This window comes from Myxine glutinosa, chromosome 1 (genome assembly GCF_964187855.1).
Source record: "Myxine glutinosa chromosome 1, kmMyxGlut1.1, whole genome shotgun sequence".
Classification (NCBI taxonomy): Eukaryota; Metazoa; Chordata; class Myxini; order Myxiniformes; family Myxinidae; genus Myxine; species Myxine glutinosa.
The window spans coordinates 164,195,704-164,223,477 of record NC_136261.1 but is presented as its reverse complement, the minus strand read 5'-3'; the positions used below and the strand labels follow the sequence as shown (position 1 = coordinate 164,223,477).

General features: G+C 50.7%; 1 protein-coding gene across 6 annotated transcripts in view; it reads right to left on the bottom strand.

The window, feature by feature from the left end:
- JAK2 (Janus kinase 2) overlaps window positions 1-27,774 on the bottom strand; it is a 324,490-nt gene that overhangs the window by 94,254 nt on the left and 202,462 nt on the right. For all 6 annotated transcript variants that reach the window (XM_078779492.1, XM_078779484.1, XM_078779477.1 and 3 more), the window contains exon 5: window positions 7,661-7,775. In XM_078779492.1, the coding sequence (XP_078635618.1) occupies window positions 7,661-7,775 (115 nt within the window). The remainder of the gene's footprint in view (window positions 1-7,660; window positions 7,776-27,774) is intronic.

Sequence of the window (27,774 nt, the reverse complement as noted above, 5' to 3'; positions counted from 1 at the left end):
CCTCTTCCAAATCCTGGTGGCGTCTGGTCAAATCCGTTTCTGGTGTTTGTTCCCCCTCCATCCCCTCCCTTACCTCAAACGGCTACACAGCTGACTCCGCACGTGAAAAAGCTGAATGCCTCAACTCTGTGTTTGCCTCTAAATCTTGTGTCCCAAACCCATCCCTCTCTGTACCCACCATACCCAGTCGTACCCTGCTGCTCCTGGACTCCGTGTCCTTTCCTCCTGACAAGGTGGAAAAGTTTCTGTCAACCCTCGACTCTGATTCTGCAACTGGACCCGACGGCATCAGCCCACGGGTCCTAAAATCCTGCTCTGCTGCTCTATCTCACCCTCTCTCTGTTCTCTTCACCCTCTCTTTTGCTCAAGGTCAACTGCCATCTGCTTGGAAATCAGCCAACATCACCGCTTTGCACAAAAAAGGTGCAAAAACAGATCCTAGCAACTACAGACCAATCAGCCTTCTCCCAATTATCAGCAAAGTCATGGAATCCATCATTGCTTCTGATATGAAATCTTTCCTCTTCTCCAATGGCTTGATCTCTGATCATCAATTTGGTTTCAGACCAGGTCACTCTACTCTGGACATGCTGCTTCTGCTGTCTCAACAATGGATGGAGGTCCTCAATGCCAAACAGGAAATTAGAGCTGTCTCCCTCGACATATCACGTGCCTTCGACACGGTCTGGCACCCCGCTCTGCTCACCAAACTCTCCTCCTTTGGTATCCATGGAAATCTCCACGCATGGCTGGCGGACTTCCTCTCTAGTCGTCGTCAACGTGTGGCCCTGAATGGGTTTCTCTCATCTCCTCTTCCTGTTCAGGCTGGAGTTCCCCAAGGCAGTGTTCTGGGCCCCGTGCTTTTTCTGGTCTTCATCAATGATCTCTCTGACTCTCTCGAAAATCCTCTCTATCTCTTTGCTGATGACTCCACTCTCTGCCGCTCCATTCCTCTTCCCTCAGATCGGCAGTCTGCTGCCTCCTCACTCTCTGAAGACCTGGACAAAATCACAGACTGGTCAAACAAGTGGAACATGTCTTTCAATCCTGACAAATCTCACACTCTTACTATGTCTCTCCGAAAAGATCGACTGGACAACCCTCCCATCTACTTTCTCAACCATCCTCTCCAAGAAGTTCTGTCGCTCAAGATTTTGGGTCTCACTATCTGCCATGATCTTTCTTGGGAAAACCACATTTCCAAGCTGGCCTCCAAAGCCAGTCGCCGACTGGGCATCCTCCGTCGTGCGAAGTCCTTCCTCGGCACACCTGAGCTCCTCACCACATACAAGGCTTTCATCCGCAGCTCAATGGAATACTGTTCTCCCCTATGGGCCGGTGCTCCTGCCTCACACCTAGCTCGGCTTCACGCTGTTGAAACCAAAGCTTTCAGAATTATTGGAATCTCCCGCGATGAAGCTATCTCTGAGGGCCTTTCACTCACTCACCGCAGGCAGGTAGGTGGTCTTTCTGTCTTCTACCGACTCCTCTCCGGCCTTGCACCCCCAGCTCTCTCTGTGCTCTGTCCCCCAAATATTCCTACAGGTCGCACAAGATCTGCCAGCAACCCTCTGATGGTTAAACTGCCGAAATCTCGGCTCTCCGCTCACATTCACTCTTTCATTCCTCTTTTCTCCCGCCTCTGGAACAAACTCCCTCACTCCCTTCAATCCCACTCCTCCCTCCAGGTCTTTAAAACAGCTGTTCACCACCATCTCTTATCTTCCCCCATCCAAAACCTTGATCTTTTCTACCCCCGCTAATTCACCCCAGATCCACCTTGTTTGAAATTCCAACTTCTTTCCTGGAAGTCCTGGCAGTGTCCATATGTTTTATACCTCTCCTACTGCCCCCTTCCCACGCCTCCCCCCCCCCAAAGCCCTCGCCCTCTCTCAGATCTCTCGATGTCTCCATGTCTCTCGGTCCCTGCTCTCAAATGTTGTGTTTGTGTCCTTCCCCCTCTCTCCCCATCTTGTCTACCGCTCCCTATGTTATATGTTTTATGTGTCGGTTTGTCTTTCTGTGTGATTAATGTTCGCTCTTTCACGAGCCTCGATCTTGTATACAAAAAAAAAAAAAAAAAAAAAAAAAAAAAAAAAGTCCATCCTTGTGCGAAGTCCATCCTTGGCACACCTGAGCTCCTCACCACATACAAGGATTTAATCTGCAGCTCAATGGAATGCTGTTCTACCCTCTGAGCCGGTGCTTCTGCCTCACACCTAGCTCGGCTTCACCCTGTTGAAACCAAAGCTTTCAGAATCATTGGAATCTCCCGCAATGAAGCTAATTCCGAGGGCCTTTCACTTACTCACCGCAGGCAGGTTGGTGGTCTTTCTGTCTTCTACCGATTCCTCTCTGGCCTGGCTCCCCCAGCTCTCTCTGGGCTCGGTCCCCCAAATATTCCTACAGGTCGCACAAGATCTGCCAGCAAACCACTTGAACAGAACGCTTGGTGATAACACCAGAGTCCACAGACAGTTCACTCAAACCCACAACACAGTTGTGGATAGAAAGTTAGGCACAGTGTGGAAATCACACATTCTCAAACCAATGTCTTGAAATGTATCCATATGCATCCAAGTGATCTCTGTTGCTTTCAGATGTAGGGATGAAACGAACAAACACATGGTAATGTGCAATTGAATTCCTTGCCTCATTGTCAGGAACTGATTCAGCACTTCAAATACAGTCGGCATACTTTTGGGCATAATTATTTGACTGTCATAATCATGTACCATGCTCAACACTCATATAGTCGCTTGCAAAACCAAAAAAATTTACCATTGCCAAGTAGAATAGTGGTTGCCAAGTAAGAGAAAGCAGAAACGCCAACAGCAGGGCAGAGGGAGAAGTAGATTTAGACGGCCAAACAAGGGATGCAGGTTATGATAGGGGTAGGGGAGAACACAAAAGGTGGACAAGATAAATAAATAAGCAAAATTTTGGGAGGAGCAAGGTGGTTCAATGGATGTAGAAAAGATCATAGTTTTGGATGGGGGATGACTTGAGATGGTGGTGAACAGCTATCTTAAAGACCTGGAGGGAAGTATGCGATTAAAAAAGAGTGTGTAAGTTGGTTCCACAGGTGGGAAAAAGAGGAACAAATGAGTGGAGGTGAGCAGTTGTTCTGGATTTAGGCAGTTTTACGAGGAGGGGGTTGATGGTGGACCGAAGGATACCTGGAGGCTGGGAGGGAGGCGAGTCGTGAGGCAGAGTAGAGTGATGATGGGTGAGGAGAGGGAGAATGGTGGGGTTGAGCGGGAGGCATGAGGGGAGGTGGAGTTGAGGGGAGGCTTTGTGACAAAGCAGGAGGGGTGTTGAGAAGCACGTCATGTGGTATGAGGGGAAGTTGAGGAGCGAGTCGCGTTAAGGTGCGAGGCAAGAGGGGCGTTGAGGCACGAGAGATGGGGATGGGGATTTGACAAGTGAGTTGCAAGGCAGGATGGTGAGTAGAGGAGTGAGTCACGAGGCGGGAGAGGGAGTTGAGGAGCGGGTCATGGGGCGGGAAGTGGAGCTGAAGGTCGAGTCGCAAGGGGGAGTTTATGCGCAAGTTGCAAGGTGGGATTGGGCGAGGCGAGAGGCGGCGGGGAGAGTGGCAGGAGGGGCAAGGCAGTAAGGAAATGAGGAGAGAGGCGGGAGAAAACAAGGTGAGAGGTGGGAGAGGGACAGACGAGGGAATGCAGGAACGAGGTGAGCGGGAGCTGAGACAAGGAGGGGCAGGGCATGGAGGGAGGCAGTTAGTTGGTATACAAAGACAGAATGAACGTGTTTGGCCTTTTCAAGGGCAGTTTACAACATGACTCAATCCTTAAGGAACGGATATACAAAAGGGGGATGTATATCAGTGACATGCTTGACGAGATGTCACGAGGAATTTAATAATGGTGAGAGGTTTAAGAAATTTGATCTTGTGTGAGCTTGATTTTGGACTTTGTCTTATCTAAGGACAGCTACTCAGTTTCTAAGGATTGGTAGTACGTTATGTGAAGGGACAGAATGCAAATTCCCATCACATTGGTTAGCCTTCCAGGTGGAGATTGCAAGATAAGTTTTTGACAATTGCCTCAAGATGCAACAGTGTACACCAGGGTTGGAATGTTGAGTAGGACAATTAGAGCTGTGAGGGAATGAATTGGTGAAGGAGAGAAAAAAGTCTGTTGAAAAAGTAATTATAAGAACAGTAGATGCCAGGAAATGAAGGCATCATGGACCACTCATTGAGAGAGAGAGCAAATTGCAAGCCAGGGTAATGTGTATAGTGGAACTGCTATACAGGTGGGAGCTTTGGGTGCTCTCTGAAGACTGCCAAGGAGATGGACACTCACAAAGTATCCAAAGAGAAGGAAAATTTAGACAACACCAGGTCGAAGAGAGAATGGTTGGCATTAGGAAAGACAGCAGTCGGAAAATAAAAATACTGAGGACCCCAGCTGATCCGCAGCAAGACTTATTGAAGAAACAGACTTCCCCAAACACCCTACCCGTCCTTGTCAATTGCTGACCTCATGGAGTATTTCCGCTAAAATAAACAAACTAAGTAAGGCCAGCTGCATTGCGAAAGGTAGGAGTTGCAACACAATGGACTACAGCATGAGGAATAAACTACTAACTACAGTCACGTGAAAAAGTATGTACACCCCATGTAAAGTTTTGACTTTTTCAACATATTTCAACATACAGCTATTTGATCTTCATTTCAACAATATTGATAGATAAAGGTGATATAATATAACAAATATCATGAAACATTTACATTTTGTAGTCCATTGTATAATTTAAATAAACATAAATGCAAATTTCGCATGTGGAAAAAGTAAGTACACCCCATGAAATGTTTTTTTATTTTTTAACATATGTGGACATATCAATATTTGATCTTTATTTAAATAGTATCTATAGATAAAACTGATCTAATTTAACAAAAAAGAATGAAAAATGGACTTTGCAATAATTTATTCAACAAAAAATTAACAGAGATGCCATTTCCTTCTGTGGAAAAAGTAAGTACACCCTTGGCTATAATACGTGGTATTGCCCCCTTTGGCAGAAACAACCTCAAGTAGGCGTTTCTTAGAACTGTCTACCAGTCTGACATCGACTGGGAGAAATTTTTGCCCACTCCTCCATGCAGTATTCTTTCAGCTGTGCGATGTTTGAGGGGTTTCTTGCATGCACAGCTCGTTTCAAATCCCCCCCACAACATCTCGATGGGATTTAGATCCGGGCTTTGACTTGGCCATTCCAGAACCCTCCATTTCTTTCTTTTCAGCCATTCCTTGGTGGATTTACTGGTATGTTTTGGGTCATTGTTATGTTGCAAGGTCCACCTTCGGTTGAGCTTCAACTTTCCGACAGATGGCCTCACATTATCCTCAAGCACCCTCTGGTACAATGAAGAATTCATAGTGGATTTTATGATGGTGAGCTGCCCAGGCCCTGATGCAGCAAAGCTGCCCCAAACCATAATATTTCCACCACCATGCTTTACAGTTGGTATCAGGTTCTTGTGGTCAAATGCTGTCTTTGGTTTTCGCCAAACATGTCTTCTGGTACTGTGGCCAAATAGCTCCACCTTTGACTCATCTGTCCAGAGCATATTGTTCCAGAAGTGCTGGTCTTTGCCTAGGTGTTCATTGGCAAACTTTAGTCTTGCCCTGATGTTCTTTCTGGACAGCAAAGGTTTCCTCCTGGCACACCTCCCATGTCGATCAAATTTGTGCAACCTCTTTCTAATGGTAGACTCGTGCACTTTGACATCAACAGTGGCAAGAGCTACCTGTAGGTCCCGTGATGACATTCTAGGGTTCTTGGAGACTTATTTCAGCATCTTGCGGTCTGCTCTCGGGCTGAACTTGCTGGGGCGGCCTGGCCTGAACAAGTTGGCAGTTGTTTGGAATCTTCTCCACTTGTAGATGATCTTCCATACAGTCGAATGATTTATTTCAAATTGTTTGGAGATCTTTTTAAATCCCTTCCCAGACTTGTAGGCATCTATAACCTTCTTTCTGAAGGCCTCAGATAGCTCTTTTGATCTAGGCATGGTGACGCCGCACACTTCAACAACAAAGAGCAAACCAAACTAAATGTCTGAGGTTTAAATAAGACAGGTTCCTCCAAGATCCTCTCTAATGATGTTCTAATCATTTGCACCTGAGCTGGTGCCCTGATTCTAATTTTAGGTATTTGAAGTAGTGATAAATGTAGGGGTGTACTTACTTTTTCCACATGCAAAATTTGCATTTATGTTTATTTAAATTATACAATGGACTACAAAATGTAAATGTTTCATGATATTTGTTATATTATATCACCTTTATCTGTCAATATTGTTGAAATGAAGATCAAATAGCTGTGTGTTGAAATATGTTGAAAAAGTCAAAACTTTACATGGGGTGTACTTACTTTTTCACATGACTGTAGCTGGCATGGTGGAAACTGAAGTCCACAGATGAGACAGCTGGGAAACCATGCTTGAGGAGAGAGGCTCATGGATAGAGTCATCACTCCATGAGGTCGTTGTGAGGGGGGTAGAGGGGTCAGAGTGGAGAAGCGGCTGCTCATCGTATCTCACCACCCTTTTACAGCTAAAGTTACTGACAGTACATCACCCTGTTACTGAGTCTGGGGAAGTGGTAGAGCAACCCTCTTTCAACAACAGAAACATGGCTGCACTATAATCATTATAATACAATTAAAAGACTGTTCCATCCAGCAATAGGGTAAGGAGTACAGTGTCTTCAGAAAGTATTCACACCCCTTGACTTTTGCACATTTTGTTGTGGTAATGTACAGCCTGAATTAAAAATGGATGAAATTGACATTTTTGTCACGAATAAAACCACCTTTAGAGGCCATTTTCCCCCGCAAAGCAGGGGGTTGGCCTTTTTCGGGGACCGTGGTTGTTGTTCTTTTTCGGTCCCCTTTTTGAAGCAATGTTTTACGGCCGGATGCCCTTCCTGCCGCCAACCCTTTTTGTCGCCTTTTTTACGACAAACAGGGAATTACCAGTGAACTGGTACTCAATTAGCCGACCTCGGAAGGATGACAGGCTGAGTCAACCCACCTGGCGTTAATTCAGCGATCGACCGGGATTCGAACCCAGGATCCTAGGATCCTAAGCTGGCACCCTCGCCGCTAGCCCAACACCAGGGCTCAATTTTTGTCACTAATCTACACATAAAATACCACATAATGACAGTGGGAATTTTTATTTTTAGAAAATTTTACAAAATAAGTAAAAATAGAACGCAGAAATATGTAATTTACACAAGTATTCAATCTCCCCACCCTGCCCCCCCCCCCCCCATACTTTTCTAATTGATACTCACAATATGCAGATGTTCAAGTTTGCTTACTTTTTCAGCATACTTATAACACTTAAAAAACAACTGTTGAATACAACAGCAAAATATTGGATTTCAAGTGTACAAGGCAGGTAACGCAGTCAATTCAAGAGAACAAATATATCAAGGTACAAGTTTACACAGAAGGAAAGAAGGGGAAAACATGCTTTTGATGTGAAGACGATACTATAGTAATAGTGTCTTGAAATAAGATTACTTGTTTTTAGTAGGTGATCATTTACTTATGCCATGCATGAAAAGTAACCGTTCTAGAGAACATAATGTGCAATATTGTGTTTGCCTTTTGTTCATCACACCTGTTCATAGAGGTATTTTATGGCTTGGTCATTGTAGACCTCGTCGTTCGTCCTCGTAATACTGTGCCGTGTTGCACGCTTGCCTTCTTCCACATACCAGTTTGTAAAGTAGAATCTGCAACAAGCAAACCCTGAGTAATCATACAAACTTTTGTTCCAGCAACCACCACCACATTTGATCCTGAAGCAGTAGATCAAGTCTAAAATGTACAATGCTTACCCCAAAAGTAATGACTCCTCATTGAGTTATTTCTACATTTGATTTCCAAAACTACTGCACAAATGGGAATAAAGCTTCTAGAACATTACCGTATATCTTTACACATCGTCATCAAATTTGTCAATATTTGCATCCCCAACAGTTTTGTATGGTACCATAGATTCTTCTTCTTTAATGGCCACAATTATTCCCACGTTAGTGTGGGGTTGGGAAGGGAAATATTTTGGCCAAAGTTAGTCAAGAACCGGCTGGCCAGGCCTGGCACTCCGATAAATATTTAAGGCAGGAGTTTGGAATTTGGTCATCGTGCCGGCAATAGCTCATCTTCTCTTCGCTAAAGACACCGTGGGGTCTTTAACGTCCACCATCTAACGTCGGCAGACGGGACGCCGGTTTAACATCAAGCCGAGGGACGACTCACACATCGATGAATCACCCCGTATGTGTGGCACCTAGTGTCTAGCTGGGAAATGCATTTTTAACCAATGCAGTATTATATAAAAAAAATTGATTCTGGTGACATTAATTATGAAATACCGTTTCACCATTTAAACCCGGTGTGTACCCCAGTTTAGAATAAGTACACTGTATCCCTGCGTGTCGTAAGAGGCGACTAAAAAGGGTTGGCGTCAGGAAGGGCATCTGGCAATAAAAACATTGCCTCAAAAAGCGAACCATGACAATTACAACTAGTGGGGGACCCCACTCCCTCTCGTCAAAACTCAAGGTGGGGAACCCGATCGAAGCAAGGGTGGAAATCACTCCACTTATGACGAAGAAATGTCTGATGCCCGACGTGGAGATCGGTTTCTGAGGTTTGCGACATGGAATGTAGGGACAATGACAGGGAGATCAGGAGAAGTGGTGGAAGTATTGGTCAGAAGAAGAGTGGACATATGTTGTGTGCAGGAGACGAGATGGTAGGGAAGTGGTGCGAGAATGGTGAAGGGTAGGCAGGGACAGAAATACAAGTTTGTGTGGCAAGGGTGCCCAGAAGGCGTGAATGGTGTTGGTGTCCTGTTTTCTGAGGAGTTTGTGGACAGTGTGGTGAGTGTGACTGGAGTGAGTGAAAGGTCGATGATGGTGAGAATGATGATTGGAAAGCTCTTGGTGAACGTCATCTCGGGATATGCTCCGCAGGTTGGTCGGAGCGATGAAGAGAAGGACAAGTTCTGGTGTGCAATCGAGAAGCTGATGGAAAACGTGAAAGATGAGGAAGTTGTTGTGGTAGGAGGAGACCTAAATGGACATGTGGGAAGGAGTATGGACGGTTTTGAGGGAGTTAATGGGGGTTACGGATATGGAGTGAGAAATGGAGAAGATGAAAGGATTTTGGAGTTTACTGATGGAGCTGATTTGTTGATTTGTAATACTCAGTTCCAGAAAGAGGATAATAAGCTTGTTACAATGTTACATACACGTCAGGTGGGTCGACGACAACCGCTGACTACCTGCTGGTGCGTAGGCGAGATAGGGGGCACCTCCGGGACACAAAGGTGATCCTGGGGGAGGAGACTTTCACAGCACCACTTGGTTGTCTGCGACATAAGGGTGAAAGGTGCGAGGAGAGCTCGGTGGGTGAAGTACCAACTGAGAATGAAGGTGTGGAGGTTGAAAGAGGTGACAGTGAGGGAGGCATTAAAAGAGAGGCTGAGTATGGTAGAGGATGATGTGGTTGAGCTTGAAAGTGGTTGGATGTCAATGAAAGGTAGTCTGTTGGGAGCCGTTGGTGAGGTATGTGGATGGACAAAAGGACCACCGAGGAACTCGGAAACATGGTGGTGGGATGATGAAGTTGGAAAGAAGATTGACGAGAAGAGGAAGAAGTTCAAGGAGTGGCAGAAGGCGAAGGGTATGGGAGCAGAAAAGGCAGAGCATGAAAGTTATAAGGCAGCCAAGAAGGCTGCAAAGAAAGAGGTAGCAAAGGCACAGGAGGCATGTAGGAAAATGTTCGGAGAACGCTTGGATTTGGAAGAGGGTCAGAGAGCGGTATTCAGGATTGCAAAGCAGATAGCGAAAGAGAGGTGTGATGTGATGGGGGTGAGTTGCTTGAAGGATGAAGTGGGACAAATTGTTGTGGACCCAGATGGAATTAAAGGAAGATGGAAGAGATATATGGAAATACTGTTGAATGCAGAGAATGAATGGGATGGCAACATAGAGAGTAACCCAGTTTTAGGACCGGTAGAGAAGACAACCGAGAAGGAAGTTGAGGAAGCGAAAAAAGCAACGAAGAGTAGAAAAGCGGGAGGGCCGACGGGAGATGTGGGAGATATGTTGAAGGCAGCGGGAAAATGGGGGGTGAAGAGAATGACAGAGATCTGTAATCTGGTGGTGAAAGAAGGCCGCATTCCAGTGGACTGGGAACTGAGTACCCTCGTCCCTCCATACAAGGGGAAAGGTGACCCTCTGGACTGTGGCTCGTATCGAGCGATAAAGTTATTGGAGCATGGAATGAAGGTATTGGAAAGGGTGTTGGAGAGGAGGATGAGGAAGAAAGTGAAGATTGATGAAATGCAGTTTGGATTTATGCCAGGAAGAGGAACGACAGACGCGCTTTTTATTGTGAGGCAGTTGCAGGAGAAGTACATGGATAAGAGGAAGAAGTTGTTTCTTGGGTTTGTTAATCTGGAGAAAGCATTCGATCGGGTTCCACGTGAAGTAGTGACATGGGCATTGAGGAAGTTAGGAGTGGAGGAATGGTTGATCAGAGTAGTGATGGCAATGTACAAAAGAGCGCGCACAGCTGTAAGGACAAAGGACGGGAACAGTGGTGAGTTTGAGGTGAAGGTGGGAGTGCATCAGGGGTCGGTACGAAGTCAACTACTATTTGTAGCTGTGATGGAGGTGCTGGCTCAGAACGTAAAGGAAGGTTTACCGTGGGAGTTGTTGTCTGCAGATGATCTGGTGTTGTTGAGTTGGATCTTGGAGACGGCTTGAAGCTGGAAGGTGTGAAAACATTTTGTTACCTAGGAGACATGCTGAATGGAGAAGGTGGATCAGACTCGGCAACGGTTGCTTGAGTGAGATGTGCATGGAAGAAGTTTCGGGAACTGAGTGGCGTGCTGACGAGGAGGGGAGTGTCATTGAAGCTGAAGGGAGAGGTGTATGCTGCATGTGTGAGAGGTGTTATGATTTATGGGAGCGAGACATGGGTAATGAACGAAGAGCAGCAACGAAGGCTGGAAAGGGTGGAAATGCGAATGGTTCGGTGGATGTGTGGAGTATCGTTGAGAGAGAGGAAGACAAATGATGAATTGCGAAAGATGATGGGAATAGAGCCTGTGATGGATGCTGTGAAGAGAAACAGTTTGAGATGGTTTGGTCATGTGTTGAGGAAGGATGAAAGTGACTGGTTGAGAAGAGTGATGGAAATGAATGTAGAAGGAAGTAGAGGATGGGGAAGACCGAGAAAGACTTGGCTAAAGATGGTCGAAGAAGAAATGCGGGCAAGAGGGTTAAACAAGGGGAGATGCAGAAAATAGGGCAAAATAGAGAAGATTGTCATGGGGACCGCAAGGCTAACCCCCGCTCTTGCAGGGAAAATGGCCTTAAAATGCCTGTTGTTGTTGTTTCACCATTTGAAACAGTACTGTACAGTTGTACCGGTATTAATTTCGAATTTTAGAATTTGGCTTGGGTACCCGCATGCATTAAAAATTTATAAACTTATCAAAGCTGGGTTACCAAAGCACAAGAATGAATGAATGAATGATCGTTTTAAGGCCATTTTCCCTGCTAGAGCAGGGGTTAGCCTTGCGGGTCCCATGACAATCATGGTTCCCTGTTTGAGGCAATGTTTTTATGGCCGGATGCCCTTCCTGACGCCAACCGTTAGTCGCCTCTTACGATGCGCAGGGATACGGTGTACCTATTCTAAATCGGGGTACACACCGTGATCATTCATCCCAGCAAGCTGGTACTCAATTTGCCAACCTCGGAAGGATGACAGGCTGACAGGCACAAGAATAGGAGGGAATTTGGCCAGGGTACCAGCACACAAAGACCCCCTGTTTTTGAAGTGTACAATGCAGTATTTAATGTAAACAACAATTGTACATGCAGATGGAAGAGCCAGAACAGCTCTCCAACGTACTCTATGATACAACCAACCTTCACAAAAAGCAACAAGCTTACACATTGCAGTTGGATCAAATTTAACCAGGAATGTAACAGACGAGACCACGACAGAGGCTGCCATGGTCCTAATTAATTATTTGGTGGTCCATTTTGTAAAATTGTTTTGCAAAAATAAAAATAAAATAAAAAATAAAAAAGGGGAGGGAAATATTTTAGTTTAGCACTCGTATCTCCAATTTGTGCACAGTTTGTGGCCTATGGGTGAATACACTAGACTGGGGAATCAAAGGTTGTAGGTTCAAATCCAGCTAATAAAGACAACAGTCAGTAAGAAAGATATGGATTCTGATCTCCAATAAGTCATCTTAGTCTCCAAATTACCATGTCACTGTCACTATTGCACTGTTGGCAAAAACCCAGCTGCCTTATTAATGACCTTCAGGGGAAAGGGGAGGAGGTGGCTTGCATGCTCCGCATGTGATGATAGTCCACTCATTCAGTGATTGACTATTATTCCCCTTTCTTGTTACAGAAGGTTGTTCTGAATGACTATGGGTTCTGTACTTTGAGATTCTACTAAAGACCATTTTCAACATTATGCTGTTATGCTTGCTAATCATTTTCATTTCATTTTCATTCATAATTACATGTGTACGTACCCTCACAAGCATTGCTTGTGCTTGCTGGGAAAAATAAAATCATGGAATAGCTCAGTTGGTAGCACAATTCCTCGTGTTAATTTGAATTCTATTATTGATACAATATGATCAGACCTCAACCTGACTTGGTGGTGTAATGATTAGAGCGTCCGCTCCGAGTCTGAGGTCGGCAGTTCAAAGCCTTTAAAAATGGTACGTGTTGCTTCCTTGCTTGATGTTCAGTATTTTAAAAGGTTAAGAACATGGACAATCCCCATTGGTTGGCATCCATGAGGAGGAGGAAATTCCTCCTTAGTAAATTCCCCACTGAAGCGGTGAGAAAAGCGACGCCATTGTTGTGACGTCGCTTATACCCAGAGTATCCCAAGAAGTGACGGCACTTCCCACAAGTTCAGTGGCTGTGTTTGTCCCATCAATATGTTCAGGTGTGTGTGTGTTTGTGTGTGTCTGTGCGTGTGTGTCTGTGCGTGTGTGTCTGTGCGTGTGTGTGTGTGTGTGTGCGCGTGTGTCCGTGCGCGTGTGTCCGTGCGCGTGTGTCCGTGCGCGTGTGTCCGTGCGCGTGTGTCCGTGCGCGTGTGTCCGTGCGCGCGTGTCCGTGCGCGCGTGTCCGTGCGCGCGTGTCCGTGCGCGCGTGTCCGTGCGCGCGTGTCCGTGCGCGCGTGTCGCTGCGCGCGTGTCCTTGCGCGCGTGTCTGTGCGCGCGTGTCTGTGCGTGTGTGTGTCTGTGCGTGTGTGTGTCTGTGCGTGTGTGTGTCTGTGCGTGTGTGTGTCTGTGCGTGTGTGTGTCTGTGCGTGTGTGTGTCTGTGCGTGTGTGTGTCTGTGCGTGTGTGTGTCTGTGCGTGTGTGTGTCTGTGCGTGTGTGTGTCTGTGCGTGTGTGTGTCTGTGCGTGTGTGTGTCTGTGCGTGTGTGTGTCTGTGCGTGTGTGTGTCTGTGCGTGTGTGTGTCTGTGCGTGTGTGTGTCTGTGCGTGTGTGTGTCTGTGCGCGTGTGTGTGTGTGTCTGTGCGTGTGTCTGTGCGTGTGTGTGTGCGTGTGTGTGTCTGTGCGCGTGTGTCTGTGCGTGTGTGTATGCGCGTGTGTGTCTGTGCGTGTGTGTGTCTGTGCGTGTGTGTGTCTGTGCGTGTGTGTGTCTGTGCGTGTGTGTGTCTGTGCGTGTGTGTGTCTGTGCGTGTGTGTGTCTGTGCGTGTGTGTGTCTGTGCATGTGTGTGTCTGTGCGTGTGTGTGTCTGTGCGTGTGTGTGTCTGTGCGTGTGTGTGTCTGTGCGTGCGTGTGTCTGTGCGTGCGTGTGTCTGTGCGTGCGTGTGTCTGTGCGTGCGTGTGTCTGTGCGTGCGTGTGTCTGTGCGTGCGTGTGTGTCTGTGCGTGTCTGTGTGTCTGTGCGTGTCTGTGTGTCTGTGCGTGTCTGTGTGTCTGTGCGTGTGTGTGTGTCTGTGCGTGTGTGTGTCTGTGCGTGTGTGTCTGTGCGTGTGTGTGTCTGTGCGTGTGTGTGTCTGTGCGTGTGTGTGTCTGTGCGTGTGTGTGTCTGTGTGTGTGTGTGTCTGTGCGTGTGTGTGTCTGTGTGTGTGTGTGTCTGTGCGTGTGTGTCTGTGCGTGTGTTTGTCTGTGCGTGTGTTTGTCTGTGCGTGTGTTGTCTGTGTGTGCGTCTGTGCCTGTGTGTGTGTGTGTGTGTGTGTGTGTCTGTGCGTGTGTGTGCGTGTGTGTGTCTGTGTGTGTGTGTGTCTGTGCGTGTGTGTCCGTGCGTGTGTCCGTGCGTGTGTTTGTCTGTGCGTGTGTCCGTGCGTGCGTGTGTTTGTCTGTGCGTGTGTTGTCTGTGCGTGTGTGTCTGTGCCTGTGTGTGTCTGTGCGTGTGTGTGTCTGTGTGTGTGTGTGTGTCTGTGCGTGTGTGTGTCTGTGCGTGTGTGTCTGTGCATGCGTTTGTCTGTGCATGTTTGTCTGTGCGTGTGTGTATGTATGTGTGTCTGTGCGTGTGTCTGTGCGTGCGTGCGAGTGTGTGTGTCTGTGTATGTTTGTGTGTGTGTGTGTGTGTCTGCATGTGTGTCTGCGTGTGTCTGCGTGTGTGTCTGCGTGTGTGTCTGCGTGTGTCTACGTCTGTGTCTGCGTGAGTGGCAGCTTCATTACAAGCCTAAGAACTTGTATATACATTTTTAAAAGACTACAAATATTATGTCACGCTCGTAAAGCAGGACGTTGTATCATGGAATATACAGTACTAGCAGAAGTACCCGGCATTGCCGGGAGGGGGAATGGGGGGGAGGGGAGGAGAGGGTGGGGAGGGGAGAAGAGGGGGGGAGGGGGAGAAGAGGGGAGAGGGGGAGGGGGGAGGAGGAGAGGGGGAGAGGGGGAGGGGGAGGAGGAGAGGGGAGAAGAGGGGGGGCTGGGGAGGGGGAGGGGGAGGGGGAGGGGCGAGGGGGGAGGGGAGAGGGGAGGGGAGTGGAGGGGGGAGGGGAGGGGGAAGGGGGAGGGGGGAGGGGGAAGGTGGAGGGGAGGGGAAGGGGGGAGGGGGAGGAGAGGGGGAGGGGGAGGGGGAAGGCGTAGGGGAGGTGGAGGGGAGAAGGGGAAGGGTAGGGGGTGAGGGGAGGGGGAGGGGGGAGGGGAGGGGGAGGGGAGAAGGGGAGGGGGAGGGGGAGGGGGGAGGGGGATGGGAGAGGGAGGGGGGAGGGGGAGGGGAGAGGGGGAGGAGGGAGGGGGAGGGGGAGAGGAGAGGGGGGACGGGAGAGGAAGGGGGGGAGGGGGGAAGGGGGAGGGGGAGGGGGAGGGGGAGGGGAGAAGGGGAGGGGGAGGGGGGGAGGGGGGAGGGAGGAGGGGAGGGGGAGGGGAGGGGGAGGGGAGGGGGAGGGGGGGAGTCAAGTCGGAAGTCATTGTCGTCAATTGAATGTCGCATTTATTTTTTATTCCCTGTCAAATGGCATTGGTCCCGTATTCCGAACCCGGAAGTCGGAAGTCATTGTCGTCAAAGTTGAAAAATTAACGTTACGAAATATGCTGATGACGTCATAATTTTAAAACCCGAAGGTTTTTTTAACATTTAAGGTGTGCTGTAGTTTCTCTGGGACGTACTGATTCCGAATATGAAGTTGAAAAATTAACGTTCCGAAATACGCTGATGACGTCATAATTTTAAAACGCGAAGTTTTTTTAATTTGAAGGTGTGCTGTCGTTGCTCTGAGACGTACTGATTCCGAATATGCCTTTGGTTTTGCTCTGCGATCAGTAGTTCTCGAGTTATAAGAGGACAAACAAACAAACATACTTTCCTGCTTTATATTGTTGCGGATATGGGATTTGGCCTCCATCCATATCCGCTTGTAAATATTCCCCTATTTCCCCAATACCCCCCAACTATCCCCAATCCCCCATTCCCTAGTCCCATTGCCTGTAAATAACACTCTGTAGAACCGACCTTCCCCTTTTTCCCCCATTAAATGTCGTGCCCAGGTCCACCGCATCTCACGTAGACAACTTTCGGACATCTTGCTAGTTATTCTTAGTCTATGTCAGTTAAGGACTCGTTTCCATTAATTCTGACTCTTCGTTGCACCAGAATGTGATTGTATGGCACCAGTAGTGAGTTTAGGACCTCCCCATACCTCCTCCCATCTTCCCCATGAAACAACAACAACAACAACTACAACCACAGCGGGGGCGGCGTGGCCGCGGTGCGGGGAGTGGGCGTCCTCACTCCGGCTCGGTTAGCCGCCATGGCCCATGTGCTCCAGGTTACCTCCAGGTTACGGGGTTACCACGAAGGGGCTGGCTGTCAGCTCCTCGTCAAGGGCGGAGCCCGGTAACCCCCCCGCACCCAATAAGAAGCGGCGGGCCGATTCCATCTGGGGCGGAGCTAACGAGCCGAGGGCGTGTCACTCCCCGCCGGATATACGCAGCGACTTACCGGACGTGACGTCAGATGCGCCCCGAGCTTGAAGTGAGAAGAACCAGTCGCCACCTCCGAGCGCTGAGAGACCTCCCTGCATCTTTCGGACCGTGTGGATCCTGTCTCTGAGCCAAGAGTGCACCTTGAGCCATCGACTACCTGCCCTTCCTTGCCATCAATCCCGGTGTGAGTCAGTCTTGTCCCGTTTATCTGTCGTCTTTCGGGGCTACTATAAGACCGTATTTAAGTGCCTACCTTTCTATGCTGTCTCTCTTGTCCTTGTAATCTAACGTTCCGAACTATTATAACCTCCTCCGGAGGTCTTGAGAACTGTACCCCTGGTGTCGTGTCATTTAATCCAGCCGTTGTGTCCTTTCCGTAATTGATTTAGCATAGCGCGACTCGGCCAACGTTCGAGTATAATCGGGTAAACTGTGCAGACGCGGTCATACCAAACCGCTCGGTAAACCAACATCCACAACCGCGTCTGTAACATTTGGTGTCGAGGAGTTGGATTCGGACCTGGGCCTAAATTCAGTTAGGCCCAAATTTTGGAACACCAATTGTACCATTAGGGTAACATTTTGGTGTCGGGAGGTGGAATTCGATCCGGAGCGCGTTTCACGCGCTCGAAATTATAACAGCGAAATTTAATTGTGTTTTACAAAAAAAATAAAAACCCGAATTTTGAAAGTCGCGCTATGGCAGACCAAGACGGCTGGGGTCCGGTAGTAGGGAGTGAAGCAGGGTCGATCCAGGACCAAAATGAGGGACAAGAGGAGAGCGAAGCAGTGAGGGTAGCAGAATCGCAAAATGGCGTGCTGGCGCACGAGGTTGCGGGCGCGCAAAACGGCGCCTCGCACATAGCCACGGCGACCACGCCCGCGGTAGCGCCACCGGTGGATTTGAACCTGTTTTTAATACAAATGAAGGCCCTTATGGCCCAGAATAGTGAGCAAATGAGGGCTGATAGTGAGCGATTGCAGGGCCAAATGGGGGTAATGGGAAGCCAAATGGGGGTAATGGGGAACCGGATGGATGCTCAGGGTGAGCGATTGGAGGGCCAAATGGGGGCCCAGATCGGAGGGTTAGGGAGTAGAATAGAGGGATTAGACAATAGATTAGGGGAAATACAGGAGGGGTTAATGGGGGTAGAAAACAGAATGGCCGCTCAAGAGAATCAAATGGAAGGGATGCAGAAGGGGTTAGAGGGGTTAGAAAACAGGATGGAAGGCAAATTGAGGGACATGAGGGACCAAGCGGAAAGGGAAGTTAAACAAATGGGGCAGCAGATAGAGGGGGTCAGAATGGGGGTAGAGACCAAACTGGATGCTCACAGGGAGGAAATGGAGCAGATGAGGGTGGCATCTGGGCAGGAGATGCAAGTGATGGGAGAGGAGATCAGAAGAGGTGTGAGTGAGGAGGTCGGAGGAGTGCGCGAGGAGGTGAGGCACTGTAAGGAGCGCATGGAGAAGGAGGTGAGAAAGGGGACTGTAAAATTGCAAGGTGGTATAGAGGAGTTGACGCTGGGAGTAGAACAACTGACAGTGGGACAAAAGGAGTTGGGGGACCAGGTAAAGAAGAACACAGCGGTAATAGAGGGTTTAAAGTCGACACAGAAGGAGATGAAAAAGGACGTAGGGGTAATTAAAAAAGAGTGTCAGACGGTACATGAGGACCTGACGAGGAAAATGGACAAGGTGGTAGAGGTGATGGAGGTTAAAGAGCGGGAGGTGCGGGAGCACATAGAAAAAAATTAAGTGGAGTTAGAGGAAGAACTTAAAGGGGCGCACGAGGAGATGAAGGAGGTGAAGCAGAAATTAGAAGAAGTGGAAGAAGGGGTGAGCGAAATTAAGAAGCGACGGAGAGAGGATAAGAAAGAGATAAAGGAAGAAGTAAAAGAATTGGTCCAAAGTCTGTGTTCGGATCGTGATGATGTGCTCATTAACCGGATGAGGGATTCGCAGGTGATGGAGGAGAAGCGAAGAGAAAGAGGACCCGGTGTAAGTGGTGACCAATATGGTCGTGCGTATGATGCGCCAGGTGATTTAATAAGCTTGGGGGTCGAGATAGACCCGGATGTTCGTGAGAGGCCAAGAGTGAGGTGTATGGCTGGTCCGGAGGGTATGGAACGAGAGGTGCGAGGTGTGGGTGAGCAAGGTTGTGGTGGTATGGAATGGGTAGCGGGTTGCGGAGTTGTGACCCATGCATCGACGCCAACAGGGGTAGTTGTTGGAGGGACCGGGGAGGCACGAGAGCCCCTTGGGGGTAATGTACTGTGGGGGCCCGGCCGGTTCGGCCCCGCGCTGACCCCGCAAGGGGCGACGCACGGGGTCCGGCAGGCGGGCAACGACTCGCATACGAGGTGGTCCCACAAGGTCCCACTCGCGCCGTATGACGGCAAGAGTGATCTACGCGCGTACCTGGCGCAGTTTGACTGTGTGTGTGTAAGGGCAACGGTTGGGGTGAGGACGAAGGTGGAGTACACCTGGTGGCCGCATTGCGCGGCGCGGCGGCGGAGGTGCTGACGGCATTACCAGCGGGTGCTCTCACCCTGCCAGCCCTCCGCGACGCCCTAATTAATCGATTCGGCATTGAACAGCAGAGCGAGCTTGTTAAAGCTCAGCTCGCGCTGCGAAAACGCAAGCCCCAGGAAGCCATCGGGGAACTTGCCCACGACATTCGCCGCGCAGTGGGGATCGCACATGCTAGCATGGCAGCGGATTCCCGGGAAAGCCTGGCACTGGACCATTTTATCCAGGCCCTCCCGGATATTGAGCTCCGGCAACAGCTCGCCATGTGGCGCCCGCAGACTCTGAGCCAGGCGGCTGACGCTGCGGCCCGTTGGGAAGCAGCGAGGCCCCTGGCCCGGGGGGGCGAGCGTCTCGCAATGGCGGTCCGCCAGGTGGGACCCCCGATGGAGGGCGGACCCCTTAGGGGGCCCGCCCCCGACGTGGGTCCTGACCTGGCGGGCATGGTCCGGAGGCTGGTGGACCAGCGCCTGGCGGGACCTGGACCATGGCAGGCGGCCCCGGAGGTGGCCCGCGGTGGACCACGAGCGGGTAATCCAATTCGGACCTACAGGGGGGGAAATTTGGAATTCCGGAGGCAAGCACCTTATCAGGTGAGGTGCTATACTTGCAACCGTCTGGGTCACCTGGCGCGGCACTGTCGAGCCACGCGCCGGGATGATCACCGGCGGTTGAGGTCCTCAACTCCGCCCAGGGGGGAGCGGGTTAGCCGACCCCAGACACCCCCCCGCCAGACCCCGGGAAACTAGAAGGTGTCGGGCACGTAGGGCGGTGTTCGGCAGAAGAGGATGGAGGAGAGCCCTCATTGACGCGACAGGTCATTTATTGTGGCCAAATTGGAACCGGTAGCCTGACAATTAGATGCAAAATTGCCGGCGTGGGGGTAGACGCCGTAGTGGACACAGGAGCTAGCGCCACGATCATCAGCCCTGTGGTCCTTGATTCGAGCGCAGGTGGCTGGGATAAGATCCAGCGCCTGCAAAATTATAGTTTGCAACTTGCTACCGGGGTAACGGCCCCGATCATAGGGCGTGGTTCTGTGACCCTCAAGTTAGGGTCGGTAAGGAGGGAGATAGATGTTTGGGTGGTGGAGGTGTGCGACCCATGTTTAATAGGGTTGGATTTGTTGACTGCCAGCGGTTGTAAAATCGACTTGTGCCGGGGGATCCTGCAGGTGGGAGTAGAAGAGCTGCCGTTAGGGGGAGTGAGCACGGCCGAGAGAGCGGAGCTGGAGGCTTCCGAGGCCGTGACCATCCCCCCAAGGGCCGAGGCGATAGTGCCGGCCCGGTGGGCAGCTCGCCCAACATGGCAGGAGTCCTGCGGCCTGGTCGAACCGGTGGCAGCGCAGTCCATACCGGGTTTAATCGTGGGCCGCACCCTTGTAAAAACGGACGGACCGGTAGTGGCCGTCCGAGTAATAAATATGAGTACAGAACCACGCACTATAGTAAGGGGCACGAGGGTAGCTGGCTGCACCCCAGTTGAGGAAGTCGCGACAGTGAGGGGCGAGAACGTCCAGCCGAGCCGACCCCGGGGGGAGCCTTCAATAAGAAGTAGGAATTGGCCCGATCCCATTTGCGAGATGGTAAATCGTAGTAGCGTAGAGTTGGGAGGTACCCAGAGGGAGGCCTTACACAAACTGGTTGGGTCCCATTTGGACCTCTTCTCCCTGTCCACCGAGGATATTGGACGTACGGGCCTGGTGAAACATCAGATCCACACCGGTGAGGCCCGGCCTATTCGTCAGGCCGCCCGACGGCTCCCTTGGAGCAAGAGGGCGGAAGCTGACGAGCAGGTTGAAAAAATGCTCGACGCAGGCGTGATCGAGCCCTCGGGAAGTCCTTGGATGTCACCTGTTGTGCTGGTCAAAAAGAAGGATGGGACCACGCGGTTCTGCGTGGACTATCGCCAGCTAAACAACATGACACTCAAGGACTCATATCCCCTGCCAAGGATTGATGACACCCTCGATGCCGTTGCGGGCTCAAATTGGTTTTCAACTTTGGACCTCAAGAGTGGGTATTGGCAGGTGGAGATGGATAGGGCAGGGAAGGAGAAAACAGCATTTTCCACAGGTAAGGGACTGTATCAGTTTACTGTGATGCCGTTTGGTTTGTGTAACGCCCCCGCCACCTTTGAAAGATTGATGGAGCATGTACTGGGCGGCATGCCATGGCAATCATGCCTGGTGTACCTGGATGACGTCCTGGTACATGCCCAAACGTTCCCCCAGGCAGTAGCGAATTTGGACCAGGTGTTCGGGTGCCTCAGACAGGCAGAGTTGAAGCTGAACCCGAGTAAGTGCACTTTGTTTGCAAGAGAGGTGGCCTATCTAGGTCACGTGATCGGCCGCGAGGGGGTAAAAACGGACCCAGACAAAATTAAAGCGGTAGAGGAGTGGCCCGCACCACGTACCATCAAAGAGGTGCGGGGATTTTTGGGACTCTGCTCCTACTACCGGCGCTTTGTGGCGAAATTTGCGGAGTTGGCCCCTCCCCTCCACCGGCTTACGGAGAAGGGGACGCGATTTAATTGGACACGGGAGTGCCACGAGGCCTTCCAAAAATTGAAGGGGTGTCTAACATCCGCACCCCTTCTAGCTTACCCCACTAGCAACGGGGCATTTACCCTGGACACGGATGCGAGCCAGGAAGGATTGGGCGCAGTTTTGTCTCAGACACAGGAGGGCGTGGAGAGAGTGATTGGTTATTATAGTCGGGCCTTAAGTAGGCCCGAGCGAAATTATTGCGTCACTCGCAAAGAGTTATTGGCTATGCTGGCTGCCATGAACCATTTCCACCCGTACTTGTACGGGCGGAAATTTTTGGTTAGAACTGACCATTCCTCCTTGCAATGGCTCCTTCGGTTCAAGGAACCAGAGGGCCAAATTGCAAGGTGGTTGGAAAAGTTGCAGCAGTACGATTTTGATGTGGCCCATAGGGCCGGGAAGGCCCATGGTAATGCGGACGCACTCTCTCGGCGTCCTTGTCTGGGGGAAAACTGCAAATTTTGTGCGAGACACGAGGAGAGGGAACAATTGGGCGATTCGGGCCCGACCCTCGTTGTCCGGGCAACCCGGGTGAGAGGGCCAATTTTGCCACTAACCGCAGATGAGGAATTCGGAACTTTGGCATGGAGCACGGCCCAGCAGGAGGATCCTGTCCTGGGGCCAGTGTTCAATTGGGTCAAATTGGGGCAAAGACCTAATGGGGAAGAGGTCACCCCCCTCGGGGCGCAAACAAAGGCATATTGGGCTCAGTGGAAAACCCTGGAATTGAAGGATAACATCTTGTATCGCAAGTGGGTGGAGGTTCCCTCTGATAAAACTTCCTGGCTGGTGGTAGTCCCAAACAAATTTAAGACCGATATATTGCAACAGGTGCATGGTACCCGCCCCGGCGGCCATTTGGGCAGGACAAAGACGACATCGCGGGTACGCCGGAGGTTTTATTGGGTGAATATGGGGCGCGACATACAGGACTGGTGTCGGAGATGCGACGCCTGTACTGCCAAAAAGGGACCAGCACGGAGGATGAGGGCCCCCCTTCAATTACACCAGGTGGGGGCCCCCCTAGAGCGGGTGGCCATGGATATCCTAGGCCCACTACCCCGCACCCGCCTAGGTAATAAGTACATCCTCGTTGTGATGGACTACTTCACCAAGTGGCCGGAGGCCTACGCCCTCCCCAACCAAGAAGCAGGGGTGGTAGCGCAGGCCTTCGTGGAAGGATTTGTGTGCCGGCATGGGATTCCACAGGAGTTGCACACCGACCAGGGACGAAATTTTGAGAGCAAATTGCTAAAAGATGTGTGCAGTCTCCTGTCAATTCGGAAAACCAGAACAACGCCTTTAAGACCTCAATCTGACGGGATGGTGGAAAGATTTAACCGAACTCTAATCCAACAACTGGCACTGTTCACCGCCACCCGTCAGGATGACTGGGACGAACATCTCCCTTATTTGCTTATGGCCTACCGAACCAGCCAGCACGGGGCCACCGCATGCAGTCCAGCGTTGCTTATGTATGGGCGGGAGTTACGGGCTCCCGCCGACTTGCTATGCGGTCCCGTGCCAGACACAGTGGTTAACCCGCCGAGGGAGGGGTACGCACGTCACCTAGAGGAAGGCATGGAGCTAGTCCATGCCTTCGCCCGCCGCCAACTCCATCTGGCGGGGGAAAAGATGAAGCGCAGGTACGACGACCGGAGCCAGGGGAGTCAATACGCTCCGGGGATGAAGATTTGGTTCTTTAATCCCCGGAGACGGAAGGGAAGGTGCCCAAAACTCACCTCCCCCTGGCAAGGCCCAGGAGTCGTCCTGTCGCAAATCTGTGACGTGGTCATTAAGATCAAAATGGGGCCACGAGCCCTCCCTCGGATCGTCCACGCCGACCGGATAAGACCTTACACCGGCGAGCAGGCGCCCCCGTGGATTGCCTCGGCTTTGGATGCCGAGGCGGGACCCAGTACCTCTGAATAAGGGGGGCTTATTAGTGCCAGAGGACTGGGGGATTGAGGAGCGATGGGCCCGGTGGGTAAGGGTGGCATCCTTGCCACCCTTCCCATATAGTGGGGCAAATGCGCTATAGTTTATGGGGTGTATGGCAGTGAAAACTAGCCCGGGTGGGTTAGGATATTGATAGGGATCTAGCGAAGATGACAGTAGGTAACGTTAAGATTAGTTAGTGACTGATACCTGTAGTGGGGACGCAGGTAGATTAGTGTGGATGATAATGACGTGGGAGCGCAATAGTTTAAAGGGACGACTGGGAAGCGCAAGTTTCAGAGGGGAGTAGTTAGATGAGATGATGCTGTGTGAGGATTGAACAGGTGTGATTGCACAGGTGTGCAACTGGACAGGTGTGTGGAGCAGTGTGTGAGTAGTGAGTGTGTGGATCAGCGCGAATGCGCTTGGGGAGAGAAGGGTGCAGGCGGCACCAAGAGTGAGAGCACAGGTGTGCAAGTACAGGTGTGTGGAGAGAGTTGGAGTAAGTGGTACGGAGTGGTGTGCATGGTGCGAAGGTGTGGATGGGGGAAGAGTGGACCCCTTTCACGAGTACCCGGAGCGGGTAGTGTAAGTGTTAGGTAGAGGGTATAGGTAAATTGTGGTTGGATATTGGCATTTGTGGTGCGGTTGCAGAATGGTATTGCGGATGGGTGCATTAGTGTTGTGGAAATGGCTGGGCGTGTAGCCTGTTAGTGTGTGTAGTTGGTTGGGCACTCCACCACTGTGAGGATGTCGGCCAGGTGAGGCCGCAGGTGGGCTCTGGGAGCCGTTAGTGTCAGTGGGGCCCGAGGATCCGGAGGACGGACCCGGGTAGCCCAGTGCCAGAGAGGGCACCGAGTGGGGAGAGCGCCAGAGGGCCTTCCCCAGGTAGTTAGGTTAGGGTAAGGAGCAGGTAAGCTCGGAGGCAACTGCAGTGGTGGAGGTGTGCAGGTGGGTAGACCGGCTGGAAGAGCTACACGTCGCGGCCCAGAAATTGTGCGAGGGCACCGGGAGATGAATCGGGGGAGTGAGACCCCAAATTGAAAAGCACCACAGGTTGGTCAATGGGAATTGGTTTTTAGAACCCATAGTGTAAGAGGGCCAATGGTTTGGCAGGAGAAAGACCCCGGGTAATGTAAAGTTGTTAAAGTCATTTAGGAAATAGTTAGGATTGATGAACCTGTCGCACCATACGCAGCCACTTACCTGTGGTGATGATGATGACTCCACACCTGTGTTTTCTTTGTTCTGTGTGCAGGAAATGAGAATTGCTGTGAGGATTTGTGAGACGCATCACGACGTGGATGAGACATTGGGGTGATTCCATCTCTCCCTCCTTAGGAGGGACTGATGATGAATTGGTAATGGCAAATTTTGATGTTCAGTTGGAGATGGCAAATTTTGATGAGAGTTGAAAATGGCAAATTTGATTGGTTAGGAGGGAGAGAAGACGAATTTGGTTTATGGGAGGAACGGGGAAGACAGTAGTGACGTTTGTTGATTTGTAAAGTAGATGTTTATGGGTAGTGTTGTGTTTTGTGGATACAGTAAGGGGTAAGGGAGGGGCCATGTAGGTTACCTGGTTGGGGGGGGGGGCGTACGGTTGGAACGTACCTGTCTCACCTGGTTCCCATGTGCCCCCAGTGTGCATTACCTTACATTGCGTGCACTTTTGCGCCCTTACCACCTTACTCACTTGTCTCTTCTTTTGTCTCCCACCTCCGAGGATCTGGCTTTGGGGCAGAGAGAGAGGAGAGAGAGGTGCTGGCTCCACAGTTGTGGGCCTGCACTTTCGCTGCTTGCTGCCTGGATCGATACACCATATGGACCGCAATTTTGGTGGCCACCCACAATGGACCGCAGTTCTTTTGCGGGCAAGCACCACCCGTTGATGGACCTATGGGTCAACGTGGCACCTATGCCATACAAGGTGAACCACTCATAGTTGGCCCCCTGACGGCCACAAATAGGAAATGGACGCGGTTGGCGCCTTTCTTTATTTTTGAAAGAAGCAAGAAGGCCAAGTGCACCACACGAAGAGCAAGAGACACCTGCAGGGTTAGGGGTTGTTGTTTTTATTTTAATGAACAATGGTGACTGCACCGATTGGTGCTTGGGGTGGTGCTTTTGGTGCTTGGAAGGGGTGCTCTGCACATTATTAAAGGCCGTAAGGCCACAGAGCACTCGTGGGTTGGTGTATCGATGCTGGCATGCGTGCTCTCTCTATGCATAACATCTGCATGTGTTCCTCCAAAAACAGGTCCTGGATCGTAGTGTAAATGTCAGCGTAGTCTTGTGTAAATAATGCTCCCTACCGGCTGTATGTTTAGTTTGCGAATTCTTTCCGCGATTCGGTTATCCTGTGGGTGTGTTTCTGTGAGGAGAAGGGTGCAACGTCGCAGGGGGACATATTTACTCATTTGTGAATATCTGTAAAACTGTCGCACTCAGGGTAGAGTTAATAGTAGAGGGAACTACATCTGAGTGCCACACTAAAGTAGGTAAAAATTTATCGGGTCGGGACGCCCCGAGGGTAGAGAAGGGTGCATGTTGCGGATATGGGATTTGGTCTCCATCCATATCCGCTTGTAAATATTCCCCTATTTCCCCAATACCCCCCAACTATCCCCAATCCCCCATTCCCTAGTCCCATTGCCTGTAAATAACACTCTGTAGAACCGACCTTCCCCTTTTTCCCCCATTAAATGTCGTGCCCAGGACCACCGCATCTCACGTAGACAACTTTCGGACATCTTGCTAGTTATTCTTAGTCTATGTCAGTTAAGGACTCGTTTCCATTAATTCTGACTCTTCGTTGCACCAGAATGTGATTGTATGACACCAATAGTGAGTTTAGGACCTCCCCATACCTCCTCCCATCTTCCCCATGAAACAACAACAACAACAACTACAACCACAGCGGGGGCGGCGTGGCCGCGGTGCGGGGAGTGGGCGTCCTCACTCCGGCTCGGTTAGCCGCCATGGCCCATGTGCTCCAGGTTACCTCCAGGTTACGGGGTTACCACAAAGGGGCTGGCTGTCAGCTCCTCGTCAAGGGCGGAGCCCGGTAACCCCCCCGCACCCAATAAGAAGCGGCGGGCCGATTCCATCTGGGGCGGAGCTAACGAGCCGAGGGCGTGTCACTCCCCGCCGGATATACGCAGCGACTTACCGGACGTGACGTCAGATGCGCCCCGAGCTTGAAGTGAGAAGAACCAGTCGCCACCTCCGAGCGCTGAGAGACCTCCCTGCATCTTTCGGACCGTGTGGATCCTGTCCCTGAGCCAAGAGTGCACCTTGAGCCATCGACTACCTGCCCTTCCTTGCCATCAATCCCGGTGTGAGTCAGTCTTGTCCCGTTTATCTGTCGTCTGTCGGGGCTACTATAAGACCGTATTTAAGTGCCTACCTTTCTATGCTGTCTCTCTTGTCCTTGTAATCTAACGTTCCGAACTATTATAACCTCCTCCGGAGGTCTTGAGAACTGTACCCCTGGTGTCGTGTCATTTAATCCAGCCGTTGTGTCCTTTCCGTAATTGATTTAGCATAGCGCGACTCGGCCAACGTTCGAGTATAATCGGGTAAACTGTGCAGACGCGGTCATACCAAACCGCTCAGTAAACCAACATCCACAACCGCATCTGTAACAATATATATAGATACTTTTGGAGGGAAAGTTAAGTTGTCTGTCCAATTTGTTTACAGTCATCATGGCCATTATAAAAATCCTTGATGCAAAAAATTAAATATAAAAATAAATAATTATGCTCACATTCTTATCACATGAACGTGTCGATTCAATAGTCATTCTGCACATTGCTGAGTAATTGTGACCTTAAAGCGCGATGCTGCGCGCGCTAATGCTTACGCAAAGAGCAAGCGGACAACGCGGTTCATAAAAGAGTCTTTATTCAAAGTACTCAAACTGCAGCACTAAGCTGCTCAGGGCTGCGCGCTCCGCGTATATCGTGAGGCCACGCCTCTCTCCCTGGCGTGGCCCATCCCCACTTGGTGTGCGGGGTGATGTCACCGGGTCAGTGCTTTCATGTCCGCCACACGCGCCCCCCCAGAATCCCCGCGCACCTGAAGGGTCAGTTTGCGGGGCAAACGGATGACCCGGCCGAAGCGCCCCCTGGCGACTGGCGGCGTCTGGGATGCAGGGATGCCATCTGGGATGCCTCCGGCAGCAGGACCGGGGGGCGGCGTGGCGGCGGGGCTGGGCGGTGCCGGGGGTCCGCCCGCAGGGGGGCGGCCCCGACGCGGGGGTC